The sequence below is a fragment of the Diceros bicornis genome, chromosome 7 (genome assembly GCF_020826845.1).
Source record: "Diceros bicornis minor isolate mBicDic1 chromosome 7, mDicBic1.mat.cur, whole genome shotgun sequence".
NCBI classification, from domain to species: Eukaryota; Metazoa; Chordata; class Mammalia; order Perissodactyla; family Rhinocerotidae; genus Diceros; species Diceros bicornis.
The window spans coordinates 57,687,003-57,709,463 of NC_080746.1; the positions used below are offsets into that span (position 1 = coordinate 57,687,003).

Consider the following 22,461-nt stretch of genomic DNA (forward strand, 5'->3'; position numbering starts at 1 on the left):
GTTTGCCTGACCCCAGACCCTCTCCACCCAGACCTGACTGTTTTGCCCACCGGTCTTAGTTTCACCAAATTGTAACCCCAGTGCAGCTCCCAGTGGAAGGGCCCTCGTCAGGTCCCACATCAGCAGTCACTCAGCCTTCCCTGATGCATCCCAGGATGGGCAGTCACTTGTTTACATAGCTCCTCAGCCCTTTACAGATCGCATACCTGTGGTTTCATTTAACCTGCACCACCACCCTAGAAGGAAGACAAGACAGAATTTGTGATGTGCCAGAGGTCACACTCAGCAAGTGCCAGGCAAAGATAGGCCTAGAACCTTGGTTTCCTGCCTCCTGATGTCACAACCATGTGACTGCCAGCTCCTACTACAGCCCTGGGACTGGCTGTCCCCTCACGCCCACCCCAAGTTGTAACACTCCCTGGCCGGGGCACCAGCTGACCAGGTAATTCCCTGACCCCGTGTCTGCCTCTCAGGGACTCACCTCTGGCCTTAGACCCCTGCTACCACCTGGTGGAATCTGGGTCCCTCTGACTCCTAGGCCCTGCATGTCCTGGACTCACTGCTGTGACCTTTGGTCCACGTGTTAAGCTCAGGAGCTCCTGGAGTGCAGGGCCTGGGCCTCACCCCAGGGACCTGCTTACAGCTGAGCCGAGAGATGCTAGATGGAATGGTCTAGTTCTGCCACAAACTCACTTTGTATCCTAGGGAGAGCCCCTGCCATCTTCTGGTGGTCACCGATCTTCCTCAGTCCAGCGGGCTGTGATTCTCTGTCTTGAGAGCTTACTAGTGGAGAAGACAGGCACATTCCAACACTAGGCTGACCAGAGGGATGCGTTGAGGGGATTAGCTCAGCCAGGAGCAAAAGCGGGTATGTGTGTTTGGTGGGTGGAGGTGCAGCGGGAAAGGCGACTAGGGTAGAAGGGAGATGAATGGGCTTGGGGTCCACAGACTGCATTGTCTGCAGCAAAATCCCTAGCTAGGCTCGCCAGGGCTCGGGCAGGGAACAGCTGGCATCTGGATGGGCTGACAGGTATTCCTGAGCAGACTGTACCAGTGTGAGTTGGGATAATGACAGAGCAGGAAAGGGAATAGAGTGGGCTGTGAACAGAGCTGCAGAAGGGTAGGGAGGTGCCTTGGTACAGTATGGACAGATGGGATGGTGATCACCTATTCCTGGAGAGAACTTGTCCTGGGTGCTCACTCTGGACCAGGGTGGGGTGCTGTTTACATTCTAGCCACACTCAATGGCTGCTGCAAACTTTGCCTCTCTGGGGTTTCTCCTGGGAGCCCTATGGAATATTGGAATAGTTCATCTTCCAATGCCCGCTCACATACCCGCTCCAGGCCAGCTTCCAATCCTGGCTCTGACTTAAACTTAGAATAACATTCCTTCTGGGAGACTGCACAGCAGCACGCATGCTGGAGGGAGAGCACAGCTTCAGAGCCAGAGTGAGCCAAGGGCCAGGCTTGGCTCTCGTCGTGTCCTAGCTGTGTCACCTTGGGCAGGTCATTTCATTTCTGAGCCTCAATGTTCGAAGTTTGTGAAATGGGGTCATATGTATAATGAAGGGTTGTTGTGAGGGTGAGAAACAATGTAAATAACATGCCTAATTCAATGCCTGAAATATGGAAGAGGCAAAATAAATAGTAGCTTAATATTAATTTCGTCCCAGGGTGAGAATCCCATCTGTGGCCTCCTTGATGGAAGGAAGCCAGTACCTGCTCCCACAGCCCCAGGGATGGGGGAGCTCACCCTCCCTAGGGGCGGCTCTGCCTGGAAAAACTCCTTTCTTAGATGCAGCTGAGACCTGTCCCAGTTCTGTCTCTAGGGCCACAGTGCATGCTTCTCTGCGGTCATGGGACAGCTCTGTGGCATTTCCCCCAAAGAATCGCAAGAGATCTTACTGGGAACACAGTGCTTGCCTGCACTGCAGGAGCAAAGCTCTGGAAGTCCCCAGCCTGGTTCGAAGGGGTACATTTTAAGTCAGTCTTACATAAGCCACAGAAATCCCTTGCCCCATCCCTGTCGCATTTGGAACATATGGATTGCATCCTCCTGAGTCTGCTTTTTTCCTGGGTGAACTCTTCCAATTCCTCTGAACATTCCTCATAGATGCAAACGGCAGAGCTGGGTTCTGGTCCCAAATCTATCACTTCACGGCAAGTCACTTATCTTCACTGAGCCCCTAGTTCCTCATTTGAAACATGAAGAAAATCCTCTCTAATAGGATTACAGTGAAGATTAGGTCAGAAAAGTAATATGAAAGTTTGGGGTTTGGAAAAGCACTTAGTAAATATTAAACATATTTTTAAAACACCACATTTTTGAAAAAGGAGTTAGCTGGTGAGCCCATCTGGTGTTGCCCCTTAGCTTTTTATTACACCTCCAAAGGAAATCATTCCAGAAAATCACTGCCATTCCTGGTTTCAGAATAATAGCAAATCAGGTGGAAGATGCCCTCCTAAATCCATAAAATAAAGCCCCAGGGACTGACTTTATCTGTGAAGAGCCTACTAAGTTCCAGGCTCACTCACTCACCTTATTTTGCATTTGAGGACCAAGGCTCAGAGAAGGCCCAGCAGATCAGTGGTAGAGGCTGGATCCCATCTCTCAATACCCAGCACCTTTATACCCCAGGGCTCACTTCCAGAGGGAAGATAATCTCTGGGCCAGACTAGTTGCACCCAGGACTAGGATTCAGCAAATCTTTGTTAAGCATCTCCTATGTGCAGGACACTGCATCTGGGCAACCATTGTCACCCCTCCCACACTAGCCCAATGTCATTCATGGAACAGCTGGTCTGGAACTCAGCCTTGGTGAAGCCCTCAGCTAATTTGGTCTTGCTCACTCCTGTATCCCCACTGTCTGGCACAAGGCTTGGCACAAAGCAGGACCTTAGCAAATATTTTTTTGAATGAATGATGAATCAGTGAGTATTTATTGAGCACTGACTATGTGCCAGGCCCTGTGGTAGGAGAAACTCCATTTAATACAACAAGTCTGCGAGGCTGGTATTATATTCCCATTTTACAAGAGAGGAAATAAAGGCTGAAAGAGGTGAACTGACCAGCTCAAGGCCTCGCAATGACTTGGTGGTGGAGCTGAGACTGGAGCCCAGTCTGGCTACCTCTAGCCTGAGCTCCAGCTGCTGGCCCACAGCTTGCAGAGAGCTGGGCCTCTACCCACCTGTTCCCTTGCCCCAGGCCTTCTCTGATAGTAACTGTGGACTCTGGTGAAGGGCCAACTTTTGAATGGCCTCAGGGAAACCAGAGATAGCAAGCCTGGCCTCCCAGTTCACACACAGCTCTAGATTAATCTGACTCAAGCATACCTCTGATTCTATCACCTTCCTGTACAAGAATCTAGGCTAACTCAATGTAAACAACCTTGGTTCAAGTTCAACCTTCCCAATTTCTGGCCATCTGGTCTTAGGCAAGTTATTTGGGTCTTTCCAGGCCTCACCCACTTTCCTCTTTTGCCTCACTACACTTCTGAGAACAGGTGTCTGGGACCCCAACTTCTGATAAAACTTTGGGGAGATCTAGTTCACCCTCCACACAGCCCTGTGGCTTCAGAAGAGGTATTTTCATTTTTCTATGGACTCCAAGGGAGGCTGATACCTCGCCCCCCAAGATGGTCTGGTCAGAGCAGGAACGTGGGGTGGGGGGAGGCTGCCTGGACGAACATCCTCACGGGCAGATGAGGAAGCCCGAGCTCACCCAGCCAGTCGGGGACAGGCAGAGTGGACTGGCACCCAGAGGTCCTGACTCCCAGATAAGGGCTTCCTCCATTGCCCTGCTGCCTCCTCTCCTTTTCCTTATGGTTATCATCTGCACCTGTTTCTTTATAACCCATAGAACACTCCGTGACGCAGAGATTCTAGTCCTGCTCCGTGACCTTGCCTCCCAATCTGTGAAACAGAGGCTCTGGCCTTAACGACCTCACGGTTGCCTTCCAGCCGAGTCCGTGCTCTTTGACTTGAATGCCCTGTAGCAGAGAGCCGTTTTTTTCTTTGCAGGGCAACTAGACCCCGCCCCAGGCCCCTGCGGCCGACTGCGAAAGACTTATCTATGTCCGCCCCCTCTGTGCTTGTCTATCTGGCCGGCTCATCCGCTCAGGAGAAAGGTGTTGCAGGACAGAGAAGCAGCAAAAAACGGAACTCTCCTACTGCCATAGGCATGCTGCCCCCCTCCCCATTGTAAAAACTTCTCTCCGAGCGTCTCGCCCCCTACACACGCATACACACACAAACACCGCAGCTGCAAAAGCCGGCGGGAGGCGGGGGCGGCTTGTGCGCGTGCGTCGCCGCAGAGCCCTCTCCCGCCCACGTGCGCGCCCCCGACGGGAGGCGCGCGCCGCGGCGGGCAGGCGGCAAAGCGCGCGGGAAGCCCCCGGCCGGCTCCCAGTGTGGGGGAGGGAGGACAGAAGGCGTTTGGAACGTGCCACTCTCGGAGAGAACGGGGGGACTTTCGTGCTCCGCTAGCATTTCTACTCCTCCCATTCGCCGACAGATCCGTTAGTTCCCCCAGTCCCCCGCCGCGATACGGAGCCCCGCGCCGTGGCCGCGCTCCGTCCCGTTGCCTGGCCCGGCCCCTTGAACCCGGCTCGGGTCTGAGCTGTCCCCTCGGCTGCCGGAGCGGGGCGCTGCGCCGCGCGGCGGGGCCGGAAATTCCCGCGGCCTGAGCAGAGGGCCCGAGGCCGAGAGCGCGGCGCCGGCTTCCTCCTCCGGGGGCCAGGCGGGGGCGTTGGGCTCAGCGCGGGCGGGGCTCCCCGAGTTGGGGGTGGGGGGGGCCGCGTCTGCGAGGAGCCGGCGGCGGCGGCAGGGTGCCGGACGACGTCGCTGCTCCTAGCGAGCCGCTCGGCTAGCGGGGAGACCCTGCGCCCCAGCTCCCGGGCCCCCGCCCCCTCGCGGTCTCCGCCTCCTTCCCTCACACACCCCCGGGCCGCCCGAGCCCAGGCCTTCGCGGCGCTCCGCCTCCTTCTCTTCACACTTGCTCTCCGACCCGGGTCCTCCTGCCGCCCGCCGGCCTTGCTCCCTCCGGGGCGAGTCCTCGTTCCCAGGCTCTCCTTTCACACACGCCCGCTCGCTGGGCCGCCCCCTCTCCTCGTCCTAGCTAACGCCGCCGTCGGGGGGAGGATTGATGTCCCTTCAGCATCATGCAGCCGCCGCCGAGGAAGGTGAGGGTGTAGCTGGGGGGTTTTGGGGGGATGCATACGAGGAACGCGGCTGGGGCGACCGCTGCGCCCCTTCCCCCCTTTCCGCAAGGGGCCTTGACCGCTGTCGCCTCGGGCTTGTCACCGAGTTGCCGCCGGCTCCAGGCGGGGGGCGCGAGGGTGAGGTGCCTTTCCGACGGAGGGGCGGCCGGGGCTCGTGCCCTCCACCGCGCGGAAGACCCCCAGACGTTTCACAAGAGTTTCGGGTGTGCATGTGTGTGTGTGTGCACGCGCATGGCAGTGCTGCTCGCTGCAAAGTGCATTCTCGGGGCTGCACCGAGGGGAGGCGGGGGAGCCCCTGCAGCTTTGCAGAGCCTTGTGCTTGTGTGATTGTTTAGTCTGCACCAGGTTTGAGCCCTCCAGCTGCTTGTTCATCCTCTCCCATTTGCAAATTTGTAGGGAATTTGTTTCAAGCCTAATCTTAAGGTTTGGCCTGCTTTTCCCACGGGGCGGCCGAAAAGAAGTTGGAATAGCTACCGCCCTTCACCCCAGGGGAAAACAAAAAATTAAGCATTGATCGGACCTGCCTTTCTCCCACTACTCCTGCCCCCCTCTCCGGCTAGGTGCGAGGGGGCGTTGGTGCTGCCCCTGGACAACGAGAACCAGGCAGTGCGTGGCGTGTGCCCCGCGATCTGGGTTTGGGGTGGGAGTGAAGGGTGCGCTGGGCTTGTCAGCAGCTTTCTCGCTGCGCCCTTCGAGAACTGTTTCACTGCCCGCTTCCCCAGCTTTCTCAGGGGCTGAGGCTGTGTCCTTGTCTTTTTAATCCTGCAGATGGTGACTGAGTGTCTACTCTGGGCGCTGGGTGGAGGAGACTGTTCTATCCTCCCCTCGTGGGCAAGGATATGCTGAATGTCTAACTCACTCGTGTCTGTTTCCTTTCCTTTCTTTCTTAATCCGGGTTTCTCCAGTTAAGTGAATCTTTTTTCTTTCACCCACGTACCCCCACCCCTCCGGGAAGCCTGGCTCCGGCGGCGTGGATTCCAGGCCCACTATGACCTGGAACCCTGGGGTCCGGGCCTGGCGGGCGAGGCACTGGCCAGCTTGCCATTTGCTCTTCTAGCTGTTTGAAGTGGAGCCGCCACGGGGACCGGCTTGCTGGGGTGGCTTAAAGGCACCGCATATGCTGGAAGGTCACTTTTGCTTTCTCCTTTGTGAGAAAGAGCTTCTGATTTGATGCGCTGTCAGCGAGTGGAGGGCATCATCCTGAGACTGTGTGCTTTCTCGCAGCCATTATGGAATAATTTATGTAGTCGATTCATGCATATAATTTCATGATTGTGTAAATTTCGGTCATTAGATATTAGGCATTCTTATGTTCCCTTCTCCCACCTACACTCTGCTCACTTCTCCTGGTGTTAATGTCTTTGAATCTTTTTTGGAAGAAAAAGAAGGCAGACTTTTACAACTCTGAGAAGACTTAGATATGTACTGAGCTTGTGCATGAAATGGAATGACTGGCAGTTTATTTTGCACCTCTTGAATCTGTAATTTATATACTCGTGTACTTTCATTTAGCCTCTGTTTCAGGTTATTTGGCTAGTTTTTTTCCTTAAGTATCTTCAGTAAACAAAATTAGTTGGCTAATAATGAATTTATGGTCTTCAGGGGAGAGGTGAGCAAGAGCTATATATTCTGACAAGTTTAAATATTTTCCTTAAGTAAGTTTTTTTGTTGTTAAAGTTGCAGTAAGGCCTTCATAAATATATGGTGTATTTTAGGTGAAAGTTACACAAGAACTGAAAAACATTCAAGTTGAACAGATGACGAAACTTCAAGCCAAACATCAAGCAGAATGTGATTTGCTTGAAGATATGAGGTAAGGTTATAGTAAATAGTTGGAGAAGTTCTGTATCTCTGTTTCAAAGAATCTTCGAGTTACCAAGCTCCGGGAACTGATGATGGAATTTCCTTTTGGATTTCCTGCTTTAAGGCTGTTAGAGCTTTGACTCAGCTAGAAATTATAACTGGAACTAACACAATACAAACTTTTTTTCCTTTAGTGGAAGAACCTATAACGTACACACACTATTATGAAAAAACAAGGGCCTTTTTCAGTCAAATTGTAATCATGGAAGTAGAAAGTCTTATTTAAATAATCATTCCACTGAATTGTAACATTTATTGACCTTAAGGATTTCACACAGATTTTTAAACTGCCTCTGGTTAATGGTTAATATCTGGGGGTGAGCCAGTCAACCTCAGATGATTATATACTAGCACTGTTTTTTAGAACATGACGAATATAACTTTGTCTTTAAACATTATATTTAGTGGGAAATGTGTTTATCATATTTTTATCATTAAAGTTACCTGGATTCATAATCAAGATAACTTTGAATTTGATAGGTAAGATATCTTGCCAGCATTGTGAAAATCAGTATCTTTCTTTATAGAGGGAAGCATGACTCATTTTATTGAAAGAAACGCCACTTATTTTATTTAACAATCCTGTAACACTGACAGTTCAACAAACATATTTTTGGAAAGGATAGAAGATGATTTGCGTGTTGAAACAGAGTGGCTGCAATTCTTATATCCCTTTAGTAAATACATTTATCAAATTGGAATTAGGTCTGTAAGCCTCATCACTTGCCTCTTTTTTCCTGCGGTATACAACTTCATGTTGGTTTCATGAAAAATATTAACTGTATGTAGTTATAAAGTTATATGTGTTTGGATAGCTGAATTGTTTGTAGCCCAAAGATTTTAATTTAAAGAGTTCCTTTTTCCCTCCCTTGTATTTAATTTAGGTGCTATTTATGAATATTTCTACTGTATACCTGTGTTTTTAGGGTTTCTAACTAAGGCATATAAATCTAGTCTCATCCAAACTTGGATATACCAAGATCATTGTTTTCTGACTGAAAAGTACTCTATTTTAATTCTGTATGTTTCCTTTTGTTTTTCTTGTGGCCACAGGGAAATTTGTAGTCTTAAATAATTCCTGTGCAAGATACCTGAAACTTCATATGGTTAAAAATTCAAAGTTTTTAATATTTATTAAGTGAACTAAGGTATTCTAGTAGAAATCTCTAGATGAAGAAGGTAATAAATTTTCAGAAGCAGTTTAGGAAGGCAAAATTAGTGTGTAAGTTAAGACCCTCTGTGGGGTATGGATGGTCAGTGGTCATTAAGTCCTGTTGATTATATCTTCTAAAGACTTCTTGTTTGCTTTCTTCTCTTTTTCCCCTATTGCCTGTACCTTGGTGCGGGGGCTTATGGTCAAGTATATAAACATTGGAGACAGATCAACATGAGCTTGTGTACAGGCTCTTTCACCTACTAGCTGTGCTGACTTCTGGAAAATGATAACCTTTCTAAACTTAAGTTTTCTCTTTTGTAAAATGAGGCAGTGATGGCTTTTGTTCATAAGGGTTGTGCGGATCAAATGACAGTGCATGTAAGATGTGGCACAATCACTGCTAGGTTGATGTAGGTTGTTGCTCTGCTACTATTGTTTAGTTGTTTGTATTATTGCTGACACCATCACATTTCACTTGCATTATTGCAGTAATACCGTAATTACTGCAGAATTGTTCTTATATCTTCCACCTCCCGGCCTCTCCTTCTAAATCTGTCTTCTGCATTGTCACCAGTTAGCTTTCTAAAAACATTGTTTATTATAAATCAGGTTCTCTGTGGCCTTCTGAGTAAAGACCAAACACCTTGTCATAGCAAATATGGCCCTCTGCAACCCAGCTGCAAGCTTCCTTTCCTGGTTCAATTACTGTCATTTCATGCCCATGCATCTTTCCTCCTTATTCCCCCTGCCCTGGCCAATCGGGACTTCTGGTTAGCTAATTGTGCTCTGTATATTCTTGCCTGTGTTTGTGCTGTTCTCTGCCTGTTGATACCCTTCCTCTTTTTCACCTGGCAAATTCTGGTTACCACTAAATTGGCAAGTTTGTTGTTCTCTGTGATCTCAAAGAATTTTGATTTTGCACATGCTTCTGTCATCGCCCCTCATGTGAATTCCTTGAAGCCAGGGGCTAAGTCTTATTAATTTTTTATCTTTGTACCCTTTGTTTAGGCTGGCAGAATTGTTAAATAAATGTAACTGGTTATATTTCAATGCACCGTATTTGTTTTTAGGTGAGATATTTTATAAGCTCTGTTTGTAGGTGGCACTAGTGTATCTGTAGATCAGGTGTCTGTTGAGCTTGTGTTACGTACTTTGATTCATGTGGTCACTTTAAAATGAACTGTGCTGTTTGATGTAGAGTATATCTGTATTTATATATAATATGTAAATGCAGAGATTGTTGGTGCTCCAAGGATTAATGGATTCTTTATTATTTTAAAGGAGTCAATGTGTTCTTCTTTTGTATTAAATTAATGTAGTGAATCCCTTCACTTGTATATAGGTGTGAACAGGATGTTATATTACCTCCTGAAACGTGAGTTTATAGGGTTTCTGATTTGTATTTTTTTTTTTTTTGGTGAGGAAGATCAGCCCTGAGCTAACATCCAATGCCAATCTTCATCTTTTTGCTGAGGAAGATTGGCCCTGGACTAGCATCCGTGCTCATCTTCCTCTACTTTGTATGGGATGCCGCCAGAGCATGCCTTGATAAGCAGTGCGTTGGTGCGTGCCTGGGATCCGAACCTGTGAGCCCCGGGCTGCCTAAGTAGAGTGTGCGCACTTAACCGCTATGCCACTGGGCCAGCCCCGCATTTTTTTTTTTTTTTTTTTTAATGATAATATTGAATTGGAAGTTGCAAATTGCTTACTCTTGGTATTCATGATAACTTTAGTTGCTTGAGGAGGGAGGTGGTCTGGCTTTTCTGGTCTGCCCCAGCAACTGGAATGACCTTTTAAAAATTCATTAGAAATGTCTGAACGTGGGTTTTCATATGTACTATGTTGTAAAGGATCTTGCCTGCTTTTCCTTTTTTGAGGCTCCCGCCATCTTCCTTCCCCAAACCCCACAAGCAGCACTCCTCACCGATGACCCCTCAACCAGTGTTATCCTCAATTTGTTAGTATGAATTCACTCAAAAAAGTGCAAATAGCTTTTTATTCTTAATATAAAGAAATTAATAGTAGATAGAGAAAAGTTTTTATGACTTTAAAAACAGTTAAAAAAAAAAAAAAGACCACAGGGCATTAAGCTCTAAATAGGAGAATTTTATGATGGGTTATAGCTAGTCCCCCTGCCCCCACCATCTTCTGGAATTTTGAAAGGAGGAGACCAGTTATGGTACACCTCTTTTCTTTCGCTGTTCCTCCCCTTCTTCAGTTCGTTTGTTCCAGGGATGCATTTGGAAGCTGGTGTGTTGGGAGTAAAGTATGAGAAAGAAAGATAACTCATTTGTTGTTAATCAGGGACATTCCATGCTTTGGGGAGATTTTATACTTAAGCGTTTCCTGTTGACTTTTGCTATCAGCAGTTGACAAGCATACTTTACTTTCTTTTTAGTTCATTATTGTTATTTTTTTCTCTCTTTGCTTTCAAAGGCCACTTATAAGTAAGTTTCTAAATACTACAGCCTATATATCGTTTATTAGTGTTATGTATTTAGTATTGTTTATTCTTATGATGTGCGAAGTAGGGTCAGTAAAGAAAGTTCTTTGCAGGGACCCAGAATATAAAGAACTACTTTAGCAGACATTTTTAGGAGGTCATTATATAATATGGAAAAATCATAGAATTTTAGAGTCAGATGGATACTATCACATTTGTCGATTTTATAGATGATAATGGAAACTGAGGCACAGTGAGATGAAGTCAGTCATGTTGGAGAGGACTCTAAGCTGTTTCTCCTAATTTCTAGCCTAGTACACTTTGCCCTGTATCTGTATTTCCCAAGCTTTTAACCAAGGAGCTCATCATGGGTCCCCTTTTTTGAAACATTTTCCTATCAAAAAGTACATTTTAACTAATAATTTGTTTTCCTGTTTTTTACTTTTCATACATTGAGCTGTCAGTCAGCTTGGAATCAGTATTTTAAAACTGCTAGCATGATTCCAGCCAAAGGCAAAGATACTTAAAACTTTACCTCAGAGAAGGCTGAGTGTGTGGTTTCTTACAGATGTTCTGAAAAATTGAAACTGGCTCAAGAAGACCTGTCCTTCCTTTGTAGACACCTGGAGGTCTAGTAACCTCACGTGAGGAATTACTGTGCTATATGTTGTCTTCTGTAAGCTGTAGGATCGTGGGATTCACTGGGGATTGGATTCTGAAGTCTGCTTATGGAAGCTCTGAGATATTTTTTGTTGTCTCAGAGACTGTTATGTCTGGAAAGGAACCTTAGAGGTAGTGTGGTCTAGAGGGTTTTTTTAAAAACAGGTTTATTGAGATGTAATTCACATACCATACAATTAACTCATTTAAAACTTTTTAGTATATTCATACCGTTGTACAACCATCACCACACTTCAACTTTAGAACATTTTTGTCCCCCCGAAAGAAACTGTATCTATTAGCAGTCACTTCCCATCACCTTCTCCAGCCTTAAGCAATTACTTCCTCTATACATGGAAATGGAATCTATATAAATAGAATCCTATGATATTTGGTCTTTTGTGACTGATTTAGCAGAATGTTTGCAAGGTTCATCCAGGTTATAGCATCAGTACTTTATTCCTTTTTATTGCTGGATAATATTCCATTGTATAGATATACCCCATTTTATTAATCCATTCATCAGTTGATGGACTTTTTGGCTATTATGAATAATGCTTCTTTGAACATTCATATACAAGTTTTTGTGTGGACATATGTTCGGTATTATTTAGTAATAGAGTTCCTGGGTCGTATGGTAACTCTGTGTTTAACTTTTTGAGGAACTGTTTTCCAAAGTGGCTGTGCCATTTTATATTTCCACTAGCAATAATATGTGAAGGTTCCAGTTTCTCCATATCCTTGCCTATGCTTGTTATTGTCTGTCTCTTTGATTATAGCCATTCTAGTGGGTGTGAAGTGGTATCATATTGTGTCTTTGATGTGCATTTCTCTAACAGCTTATGATGTTGAGCATTTTTTCATGTGCATATTGCCCATTTGTATGTCTTCTTTGGAGACATGTCTATTCATATCCTTTTTGTTAATTGGGTTATTGGACTTTCTTATTTAGTTGTCAGAGTTCTTTATACATATACCCTATCAGCTATGTGATTTGCAAGTATATGCAGTATTTACAATATTTTTCGCACTCCGTGGAAGAATCACCTCAGGTGATTCTTAAGTGCACTAAATTTTGAGAACCGCTGAAGTGGTGGAAAGAATAAAGACTTTGAAGGTAGACCAGAGATTGAAACCCAGCTCTGCCACTTAATAGCTGAGTAATCTTAGACAAGTTACTAAGGTTCTCTGAGCCTCGTATTCCTTGTATGTAAAACAAGATTAATGCCTACCTTTTTGATTTTCTGTAAAAGTTAAGTGAGATATGTGAAGTTCTGAGCATGGTAGGTATTCAGCATTGGCAGTAACTATTATTACTGGAAATTGAAGCTCTGAAACGCTGTTATCTTATTCAAGGTAACAAAGGAAGTTATTGTGTTTCATTAATTCTAAGAAGCACATTTTTTTATGTGTCTGAAATCCAGATACATCTTACAATTGCTTTTGGCCTTGATGCAGTTGTCATTGTCTCTTCGTGCGTAGAACTTGCAGAATAGGTATCAGCAGGCTGGGAAGAAAATCCCAGAGATAATGGTTGGAACAAAATTGTTAGATCCACCCGGGTTTTTGATGACACAGAGGATATTGGGTGGAAAAACATGGGTATCAATGACTGATTCAAAAAAGTGATTCACAAGAGTTTGACTCTGAATGTGGCTAGTTTATGCACCAGTTTATTTCATTTATCTTTTAAAATTTATGCATAAGAGTAATATATGCTAAAAATCTAAGTTTAAAAGAACTCTTAATAAGTATAAAGAAAAATTGTGATAAGGCATTGTATCAGTTTAATTGGACCCATTTTTTCTTAGTAGAACGTAGAATAATGTGTCTTGCAATCAGTGAGGTTTTAGAGACAATGAAAACTGGAAGTAGCAGATCACCTATTGGACCAAGGTCTTTTTTCATTCGTTCAGCAGTCATTATTGCTTCTCAATCCAGTGTTCTTTCAAATTAGAACTTAAAAATGATGTAAATCATGAGAGGGAGAATTTTTTTAAACAGTGCTGCAAGGAAAAAGATCAAGTAGGACCATACTTAATGTTTCTTTGAGAGAGAGGAAAAAAAATTATTTTAAAATTGATTTTAAAATTAAAAGATACGTGAATGGGGGGGCTGGCCCCGTGGCTTAGCAGTTAAGTGCGCGTGCTCCGCTGTTGGCGGCCCGGGTTCGGATCCTGGGCGTGCACCGATGCACCGCTTGTCTGGCCATGCTGAGGTGGCGTCCCACATACAGCAGCTAGCAGGATGTGCAACTGTTACGTACAACTATCTACTGGGGCTTTGGAGAGAAAAGGGGAGGAAAAAAAAAATGCAGGAGGATTGGCAGTAGATGTTAGCTCAGGGCTGATCTTCCTCACACACACACACACGAAAACAATAATGTGGAACTTAACTGACTAAATGAATTTAAGTTTTAAGTATTTACTTCCACATTATAGTCAGTGACGGAGAGGGAGACTAAAAATAGGAGATATAAACTAGGCAGAGAAGGAAATAGGGAAATATGGTTTGAGAGGGTCTATTTGATAAAACTTTCTGTCACAGACCACTGCTTACTTGAGTTGAAAGAGTCAACCTCTTATTAAAACCTCTTCCTATTGCTATTTAATGGTTTATGAGCTCATCCACTATTGTTCATAGATCCTTATCTGCTCCTAAAATTTGAGGATTTGGTTCTGGACAAGATTGCCATTGTAGCCCCCTGCAGAAGTAATTTTACGATTTATAGACTTGAACGGGGGGTACTTTCATGTACCGGATGGAATTAAACTAAGGACTAATAATGAAAGTTATCCACCACTCAGGTTAAGAATAGAGATGTGAAGAATTTTTGTGTGCACTTTCCCTTGATTTGGTCTTTTTAGCCACATCCAGGTATCTAAGCCTGAGAGATGGTGAAGGTTATCTGTGTGGTAGGGTAGCTGTGATACACTGGAATGAACACTAGCTTAGAGGCGTACAACCAGGGGACCAATCCTAGTTATCTTTTATTAACTGTGTGGCTTTGGCCACAAGTCACTTAAACTTCTCTGAGCCTCTTGTTTCTCATCTGTAAAATGGTAGTAATTATAATACTTTATGGGGTTATTTTGATAATTAAACAAAGTAATGCATATAGAAGCTCTCTTGCATTAGTATGTGGAGTATAGTAGATGCTCAGTAAATGCATGTGGATAGTAATTTTGAGTAATTGAGAACATCAGTTCAGAAATTATGGTCTGTGACTTACTCATTCCCTAAAGAGTAACCTGTGGGTTAAAAAATGTTCTGAGGCTGGCCCGGTGGCATAGTTGTTAAGTTCGTGGACTCTGCTTCGGCAGCCTGGGGTTCGTGGGTTTGGATCTTGGGCGCAGACCTCCACACCACTCTTCAAGCCATGCGGTGGTGGCGTCCTGCATACAAAGTAGAGGAAGATTGGCACAGATGTTAGCTCAGGGACAATCTTTCCTCAAGCAAAAAGAGGAAGATTGGCAACAGGTGTTAGCTCAGGGCCAATCTTCCTCACCAAAAAAATAAAAAAGTAATGAGCCTCAAAGATGAGCTGTTCACGTAATACTAAAGAATCTCCTTCACCAAGGTCAGCAGTCCTAGGTACCTTCCATCTTTCTATGTGTTGGTAATGATTCTCATCATGATTGCTGGGTGGCTTCTGCATCTCCAAGCATGATATTCTCATACAACAACATTAGGTGGATGAAGAGGAGGAAAGGGCAGTTTCTCCTTATGCAGATTTTCCCTCCCTCCCTTTCTTCTTTCCTTCTTTGCTGCTATAAGGGAAGACAGTTTCTCCCAGAACTTATCCCAGTAGACTTTCCCTTGTATCTCATTGGCTGAGTTTGCTTCATATACCCGTGCATGCCTAGCTGCAGAGGAGGTTGGAATGTGATTATCATCTTGGAGAGGTGGTTTTTGCCAGCAAGAAATAAGGTATTTGTGGCAGTCTTGTGGCTTTTGCCACATTACTGTTTTGCCTTGTTTGCCGCAGAGACCCATTTCTAATTTACTCCTATTGTTTCCTATAAAAGTGTAAAAAATGTGTTGGGGTTAGATTGTGAAAGGTATGGCTGGAATTCCAGTTGTCTCCGGTAGATTGGGAATAAGGAACTCCTTAGAAACCATTTGTATCTCTCCTCCCGTCTCCTTTTGAATTCAGTGAATTAAGTCAGGAGTAGGTTTTTGTATTTGCCATAGGTAATGGGCCAATAGACCAGTGGCCTCTAAGGATTCTCCTCCTAGGAATATAGGAGTGGTTAAATATCTTGCCACTTTTGGTCTTCTGATAATTTAGAGAAATGATGGTCTAAGGGCCCTCCAGATAGTTGTATTTTGGCTGAACTCTTCAGTTCTCAGGTAAAAGCATTAATAAGTAGTGAAGTGTCTAAACTGAAAGAAGGGAGGGATGACTAAGAGCTAGAATCACTCCTAGCTGAATAATTTGCCTCTTAATAATTGAGGATTGGCAATTCAGTCTTGAAAGTGTGGAGCCTTTTACCTGAGGAGGCCTGTGATGGTAAGTCGGTGTTCTTCTTTGTAAAGCCTTCAAGTGTTCATTTGAATCCCACAGGTGTCGTTCTGTTTTGTTAATGTCAGTCTTCACGAATGATCTGATGCCTAAGCAGGAGTTTGTAAGTCTAGTGTGTGCTGTTGGCTCTTGAGTGATTAATTTGGGAACCAGGCAGAGAAACTTGTAACCCCCTCCGTTGTCCCATTGCCACAGATTTCCTGTCATGTGTTGGTTAGGACTAATTTAATTGAACCTTAGCTGATACTTTTATTTCTTTTTGTGTGTCCTCACAGTATTCCTGGGTCATGCTTTAACATTCCATTTGATCTCCTTTTTGGCATTCATGTATGAGGGTCTTGTCATCCAGATGTTTTCTGTTTTGTGAACTTTCAAATAAGCTCAATTCAAAAAGAAAATGTTATTTCTGGTATTATGAAAAGTGTTACCATGTCTGTGGTCTCCCAGGAAACAATTGAGAGTGTATATCCCTTGATTATATTTTAGTGGTATTTGTTTTTCTCTCATTGGCGGCTGGAGAATGGGGATGAGAGGCAGAGACTTTTCATGTATACCTTTTTTTGTATGTTTTGGATTTTGAACTATGAATATTACCTACTTTCAAAACTAAAATTAAATGATTGAATATGGGTAAATGTTTTATTGCATGTCTGTTAAACATAACAGATACTGTAAAAGTTTACGTTAGTTGATACTAAAATGTCGTTTTTGGCTTTTAGTTAGTTTTTAGTAAAGTTATTTTCATTAATAGACTTTACAGTTTATTTCTAATATGTACAGGTATTAAGAATACTTGATTTACAAACTTCTCTTCATGAAATTACTGGTCTCCAGCTGGTTGTAGTTCACAGTTGGGGAAACTGGCTCTGTGCACTGCCGTGTTCCTTTCTTTCTGCATTGTGGGATTGTTTTGTCTCCAAACAAGCAAACATATTAGGTAGTTAGATTCCTGTCCAGCTTCAAATTTCATTTTAGCTAACTTTATCTGAAGGTTTTACATCAGCCATCATTTAAAATATTGTTTCTGTGGTAAAATAGTGTTTTGCCTTATTAGTCAACTTTCTCCATGGGGGAATTGTTTTGTTTGTTTTACTATAGAGGTGTTTTATATAATAGTTTTCTGAGCTATATTGAGCTAATTGAATATTTTTAGTGTTCCATTTTCTTCCCTTGCATTTTTAGCTATGCCTCTTTCTGTTTTTCAAGTGTTGTTCTAGAGTTGCACTATGCATCTTTAATTTATCACCGTGTACTTAGAGTTAATGTTATACCACTCCACGTAAGATACTTATTACAGCAGTCAAATTCCAGTTACTCCATCCCACACCTTGTGCTGCATAATTTATAAACCTCATAATACAATGTTAGTTTTGCTTTAAACGCATTATCTTCTAAAGAGATTAAGAGAAGGAAAAAAATTTTTTATGTTTACCAATTTTGACTCTCTTCTTTTCTTCCTGAGACCAACATACAGGTTTGAATTTCCATCTGGTATCATTTCCTTTTGGGCTGAAGAACTTCTTTCGGTGTACTACTGCAGTTCTGCTGGTGACAGTTCTCTTAGCGTTTACTCATCTGAAAATGTCTATATTTCACCCTCATTTTTGGAAGATAATTTTTGCTGGATACAGAATTCTGGGTTGACAATTGGTCACTCCGTTGTTTTGTGGCCTTCATTATTTCTGATGAGAAGTTAGCTTTTCTTTATATACTGTCCTCTTCTATGTAATGTGCCTGTTTCCTGCTCTCTGATAGCTTTTTTCCTCTTCATCTTTGGTTTTCTGCAGTTTGAATGTGATGTGACTAGTGTGGTATATTTGTAATTATCTTGCTTGGGGTTCACTGAGCGTTTTGGATCCGTAGGTGATGTTTTTCAACAAACCTGAGAAATTTGGGGCCATATTTATTCAATATTTTTTTCTGCTCCATTGTCTCTTTCCTTTTTGGACTCCAATTACACATATGTTAAACTATTTGATAATACTTTGTGTTCTTCAGGTTGGATAATTTCTGTTAATCTGTTTTCTGGTTACTTGATCCTTCTGTAGTTTTCAATCTGTTTTTAAGCCCATTGAGTGAAATTTTCAATTCTGATGTTGTACCTTTAAGTGCTTGAACATATTTATAATAGCTATTTTAAAGCTGTTGCCTGCTGTTTCCAACATTGGAGTCATCCGTTTGGATAGTCTGTTTCGATTTACTGCTTTTTCCCCCTGACTATGGGTCACATTTTATGTGCACATCTAGTGATTTTTGATTATTGGGACACTGTGGATGATAGAAAGTCTTGATTGTGTTGTTTTTCTTTAAAGAGTGTTGAATTTTGGGGTTTCAACTGAAAGCTTGCTTGCCTCGGGTATGCAGTAATGTCTCCTCTCTGGTTGAACCAGAATTCCAATGTCTCCCAGTAGAGTGCAGCTTCTGGTATCTGATCTGCAGCAGTGACTCTCCTAGGCCTCATGGAGTCTCACCTTGACTTTTGTGTAGCCCAGTACTCAGCCAAGGTGCTCAAGGAATCCCCAGGCAGATTTCTGGGGCCACCTTTTGCATTGTTGCCTCCTCTCCGGTACCCTGTCCTATAAATTCTAGCCATTCCAGTAGCCCAGAACTCTGATCTCTGCATCTCACTTCATTGAGACCATCATGCTTGGCTTAGGCTCCAATTCCCTGTGCTGCAGTTGGGAGAGTGTTCTAGGCAGAAAACTGGAGTGAACGTGGTACATGCCTCCTGTGCTGCCAGTTGTTTTATACCTAAAAATAGTAGAGTCATATATTGTGTCCGATTTTATAGATGTTACTCCAGGAGGGCTAGTCAGGTACCAGTTGCATCATCATGGCTAGAAATGGAAGTCCACTTCTCAGATATTTTAGAGAAAAATATTTAACTGTCTTTAAATACATAAGTAAGATTATGTGTTTATACATATTTAACATCTACCTAATCTTAATTAATTCTGTGTTTTTGGATTTGTGAGTTTGGATATTCTCTATATAAATGTATGTGTGCTGTAGCACAGGAAGTTTTTAACAGCTTTATTAAGATATAATTCATATACCATGTAATTCACTCATTTAAACTGTATAATTCAGTGGCTTTTAGTATATTCACAGAGTTGTGAATCCATTACCACAATCAATCTGAGAACATTTTCATTTCCACAAAAAGAAATCCTGCATCCCTTAGCCATCACTCTTCCCCTTTCCTCCCATTTGCTCAGACCTAGGCAACCACTAATCTACTTTCTATAGATTTGCTTGTTCTGGACATTTCATATAAATGGAATTATACAATATGTGGTCTGTTGTGACTGGCTTCTTTCACTTAGCATAATGTTTTCAAGGTTCAGCAATGTTGTAGCATTTATTAGTACTTCATTCCTTTTTATTGCCAAATAATGTTCCATTATTTGCATATGCCACATTTTATTAGTCTATTCATCAGTTGATGGTCATTTGGGTTGTTTCACTTTTGGCTGTTATGAATAACAATTCTGTGAACATTCGTGTACAAATTTTTTCATTTACATTTGTTTTCATTTCTCTTGGATATAGGCCTAGGAACTGCCAGACTATTTTCCAAAGGGACTGCACCATTTTATTTTCCCATCAGTGATGTACGAGGGTTCTGATTTCTCCACATCCTTGCCAACACTTGTTGAACATCAGTTATATCTCAAAGCCTCCCAGCAATTATGCATTCTATTATTATTATTAGTGTTAGTATTATTACTATTCCCATTTTATAAATGAGGAAACTGAGGCTCAGAGTGGTTAAGTGACTTGCCCAAGATCAGAGAGCTAAGAAATGGAAGAACTTGGGCTGGCCCCGTGGCTTAGCGGTTAAGTGCTCATGCTCTGCTACTGGCGGCCCGGGTTCGGATCCCGGGCGCGCACCGACGCACCACTTCTCCAGCCATGCTGAGGCTGTGTCCCACATACAGCAACTAGAAGGATGTGCAACTATGACATACGACTATCTACTGGGGCTCTGGGGAAAAAAAGGAGGAGGATTGGCAATAGATGTTAGCTCAGAGCCGGTCTTCCTCAGCAAAAAGAGGAGGATTAGCACCGGTGTTAGCTCAGGGCTGATCTTCCTCACAAAAAAAAAAAAAAAAGAAATGAAAGAACTGGGTTCGATCCTGGGTGTATGCCTGATTTTAAAATTTAAGTTCTTTCTTTCACTGAAAACTCTCTCTAAAGGTATATGATATAGCAGTTGAAAACAAGTGAAATTTTCATTGTATTTCCAAGCAGTGAGAGAGCCTATGTTAGATAAGTATTTTCTCAGCCTTTATTAGATCTTGGCAGGAATCCATTGAACATAGGACCATCTTTTCCCTGGTTTTGATAGCTGTACTCAGTTTTTTTGAAAGTAGAAGACAGGTGTCTTTCACTCAGGATTATTTTAAATAATTGGCGGCGGGCCGGCCCCGTGGCTTAGTGGTTAAGTGCGTGCGCTCCGCTGCTGGCGGCCTGGGTTCGGATCCCGGGCGCGCACTGACACACCGCTTCTCCGGCCATGCTGAGCAACCACATACAGCGTCCCACATACAGCAACTAGAAGGATGTGCAGCTATGACATACAACTATCTACTGGGGCTTTGGGGGGAAAAATAAATAAATAAAAACTTAAATAATTGGGGGCACGGCATTTTCAGTACCCACCATGTCCAGACGTTGTGGGTGGAGTATAGTATCTGGTTTCAAGAACTACCACTTAGAATAGATACCAAAGAAGAGATGTGAGCTTCAGTGCCTTGCAGATCTTTCAGTCTGGCTGATTAGTACAGGAGTGGAAGAAGATCCATGGTCTGGAGTTTCATGTTTTTTCAGATCCAGGATTGTTGAAGGATTGTGTGAAACACTGGACTTTTAGGGATCTCTTGGCTTTTCTGATAATTATATCTGGGGTTTAGGTTATATTTTAAAATATTTCCATAGTTGAAAAATGCCTCGTCTGTCTTTTTTTGTTAGAAGTTAAGACCAGGCAGTTTTGTGGTGACCGAGTGAAGGATACAAAGTTTCTGAATAGAGCTAAAGTCTTGCTATGCAGCCATGTTTTTTCTGGCCACCTAATTATGTTTATTTTTAACTTTTTGGCAATGTACCTAAAATAAAATATACTCCACAAATAGCTTAGAATCAACTTATATTGGGTGTAGAAATGTGTATAATCTCATGATACTTTATATTTGTTAGTAAGCTCACTTTAATAAAAAAATTGTTCCTTACATGTTCCTTACTGAAATGCTTCTTACCTAGAAAATAAATTGCTCTTAGCCAATTACTTTCCTTTTGTTTAGCTGTATGCGTGAGGACACATATTTTTTTGAGGAGACATAATAATCCTAAATTTACTTTCAAAAAAATAACCAGATTTTCAAAATTCCATTAGTTTATAAAAAATATAGAAGAGGAGCCAGCCTGGTGGCATAGTGGTTGGGTTTGTGTGCTCCGCTTTGGCGGCCCGGGGTTCACAGTTCAGATCCTGGATGCGGACCTACGCACTGCTCATCAAGCCATGCTGTGGCAGCATCCCATATTACAAAGTGAAGGAAGATGGGCACAGATGTTGGCTCAGGGCTAATCTTCCTCACCAAAAAAAAAAAAAAAAGAATACTAACAAATTGTAAAACTTTGTTAAAATTTTTAAAATGGCTTTGACAGTGGCCTGTTTTATGTGGTGTCTTTTGTCATTGATCTAGGTCTTGTCTTGATATATTTGTACATATGTTTAAGTCTTCAAACCTCCTATGTGTTATACATCAGTATCGTTTTAAGGAAGGAGAAAGCAAGGAAAAAGACCTCAGTGTTTAATTTTATGTGAGTAACTGTGCCAGGCAAAAGGCTGTGAAAGATTTATGATGTATCTTTTAAATGTACAGTGTAATTCAAGGATAAGGAATAAGATGTATCCTGCACTAAAGATGTTTAAAGACAAATAATGTAGTAAAAAATTATGTTATTTGCATCTTATAGAAATAGCAAAAATTTTCATTTGATTAAAATGTTTGGTATGTGTTCTCTGCCATGATCTCAAAGGAATGTGTGTTCCACTTTAATAAAAGATTATCTGACTAATGAATGTCTCCCACTGTTTTGCTGGTAAAGAAAACTTGGCATCTTAAATTGGATCTTAAACGTGATATATCATAGATGAAAACATTTAAAGTCATGGTGTTCAAAGGTGAACTTGATTATGGATCTCTTGACAAGATGATTTTGGCAACTTGATTAGTATCCATAAATCTTAGTGGAAAGTAATTTTTTTTTTACTTGAAAATGCAGTTTTAGTTGGGGAGTTTTAACCCCTTCTTCCCCAGGTCTTTTTTGTGTGTGTGCCATGATATCAACACTTTTGAAAAATGAGAGGACATAGTAATCTTCCATCATCATGCAATTTTTACTAAATTGACCTAAATTCTAGTAAAAGGATGTTATGATAAAAAGCATTGGAGGATTTCTTGCGACTCGCTTCATCTTAGGGCCCATTTGTGACAAACCTGGACTTCGATTTCTTTGCAGTAAAATTATCTCTTTTCAGGTAACTCAGTTTGACGACAGTATTTCTTTTTATTTATAGTGCATCAAGAGC

At 42.8% G+C, this 22,461-nt stretch overlaps 1 protein-coding gene across 1 annotated transcript in view; it reads left to right on the forward strand.

Moving 5' to 3' along the window:
• The first annotated feature begins 4,854 nt into the window (after positions 1-4,854).
• Positions 4,855-22,461, forward strand: part of FCHSD2 (FCH and double SH3 domains 2) — a 254,614-nt gene continuing 237,007 nt past the window's right edge. Inside the window, exons 1-2 of the mRNA XM_058545654.1 lie at positions 4,855-5,180; positions 6,935-7,032. Coding sequence (XP_058401637.1) covers positions 5,160-5,180; positions 6,935-7,032 — 119 coding nt within the window. The 5' untranslated portion in view covers positions 4,855-5,159. The remainder of the gene's footprint in view (positions 5,181-6,934; positions 7,033-22,461) is intronic.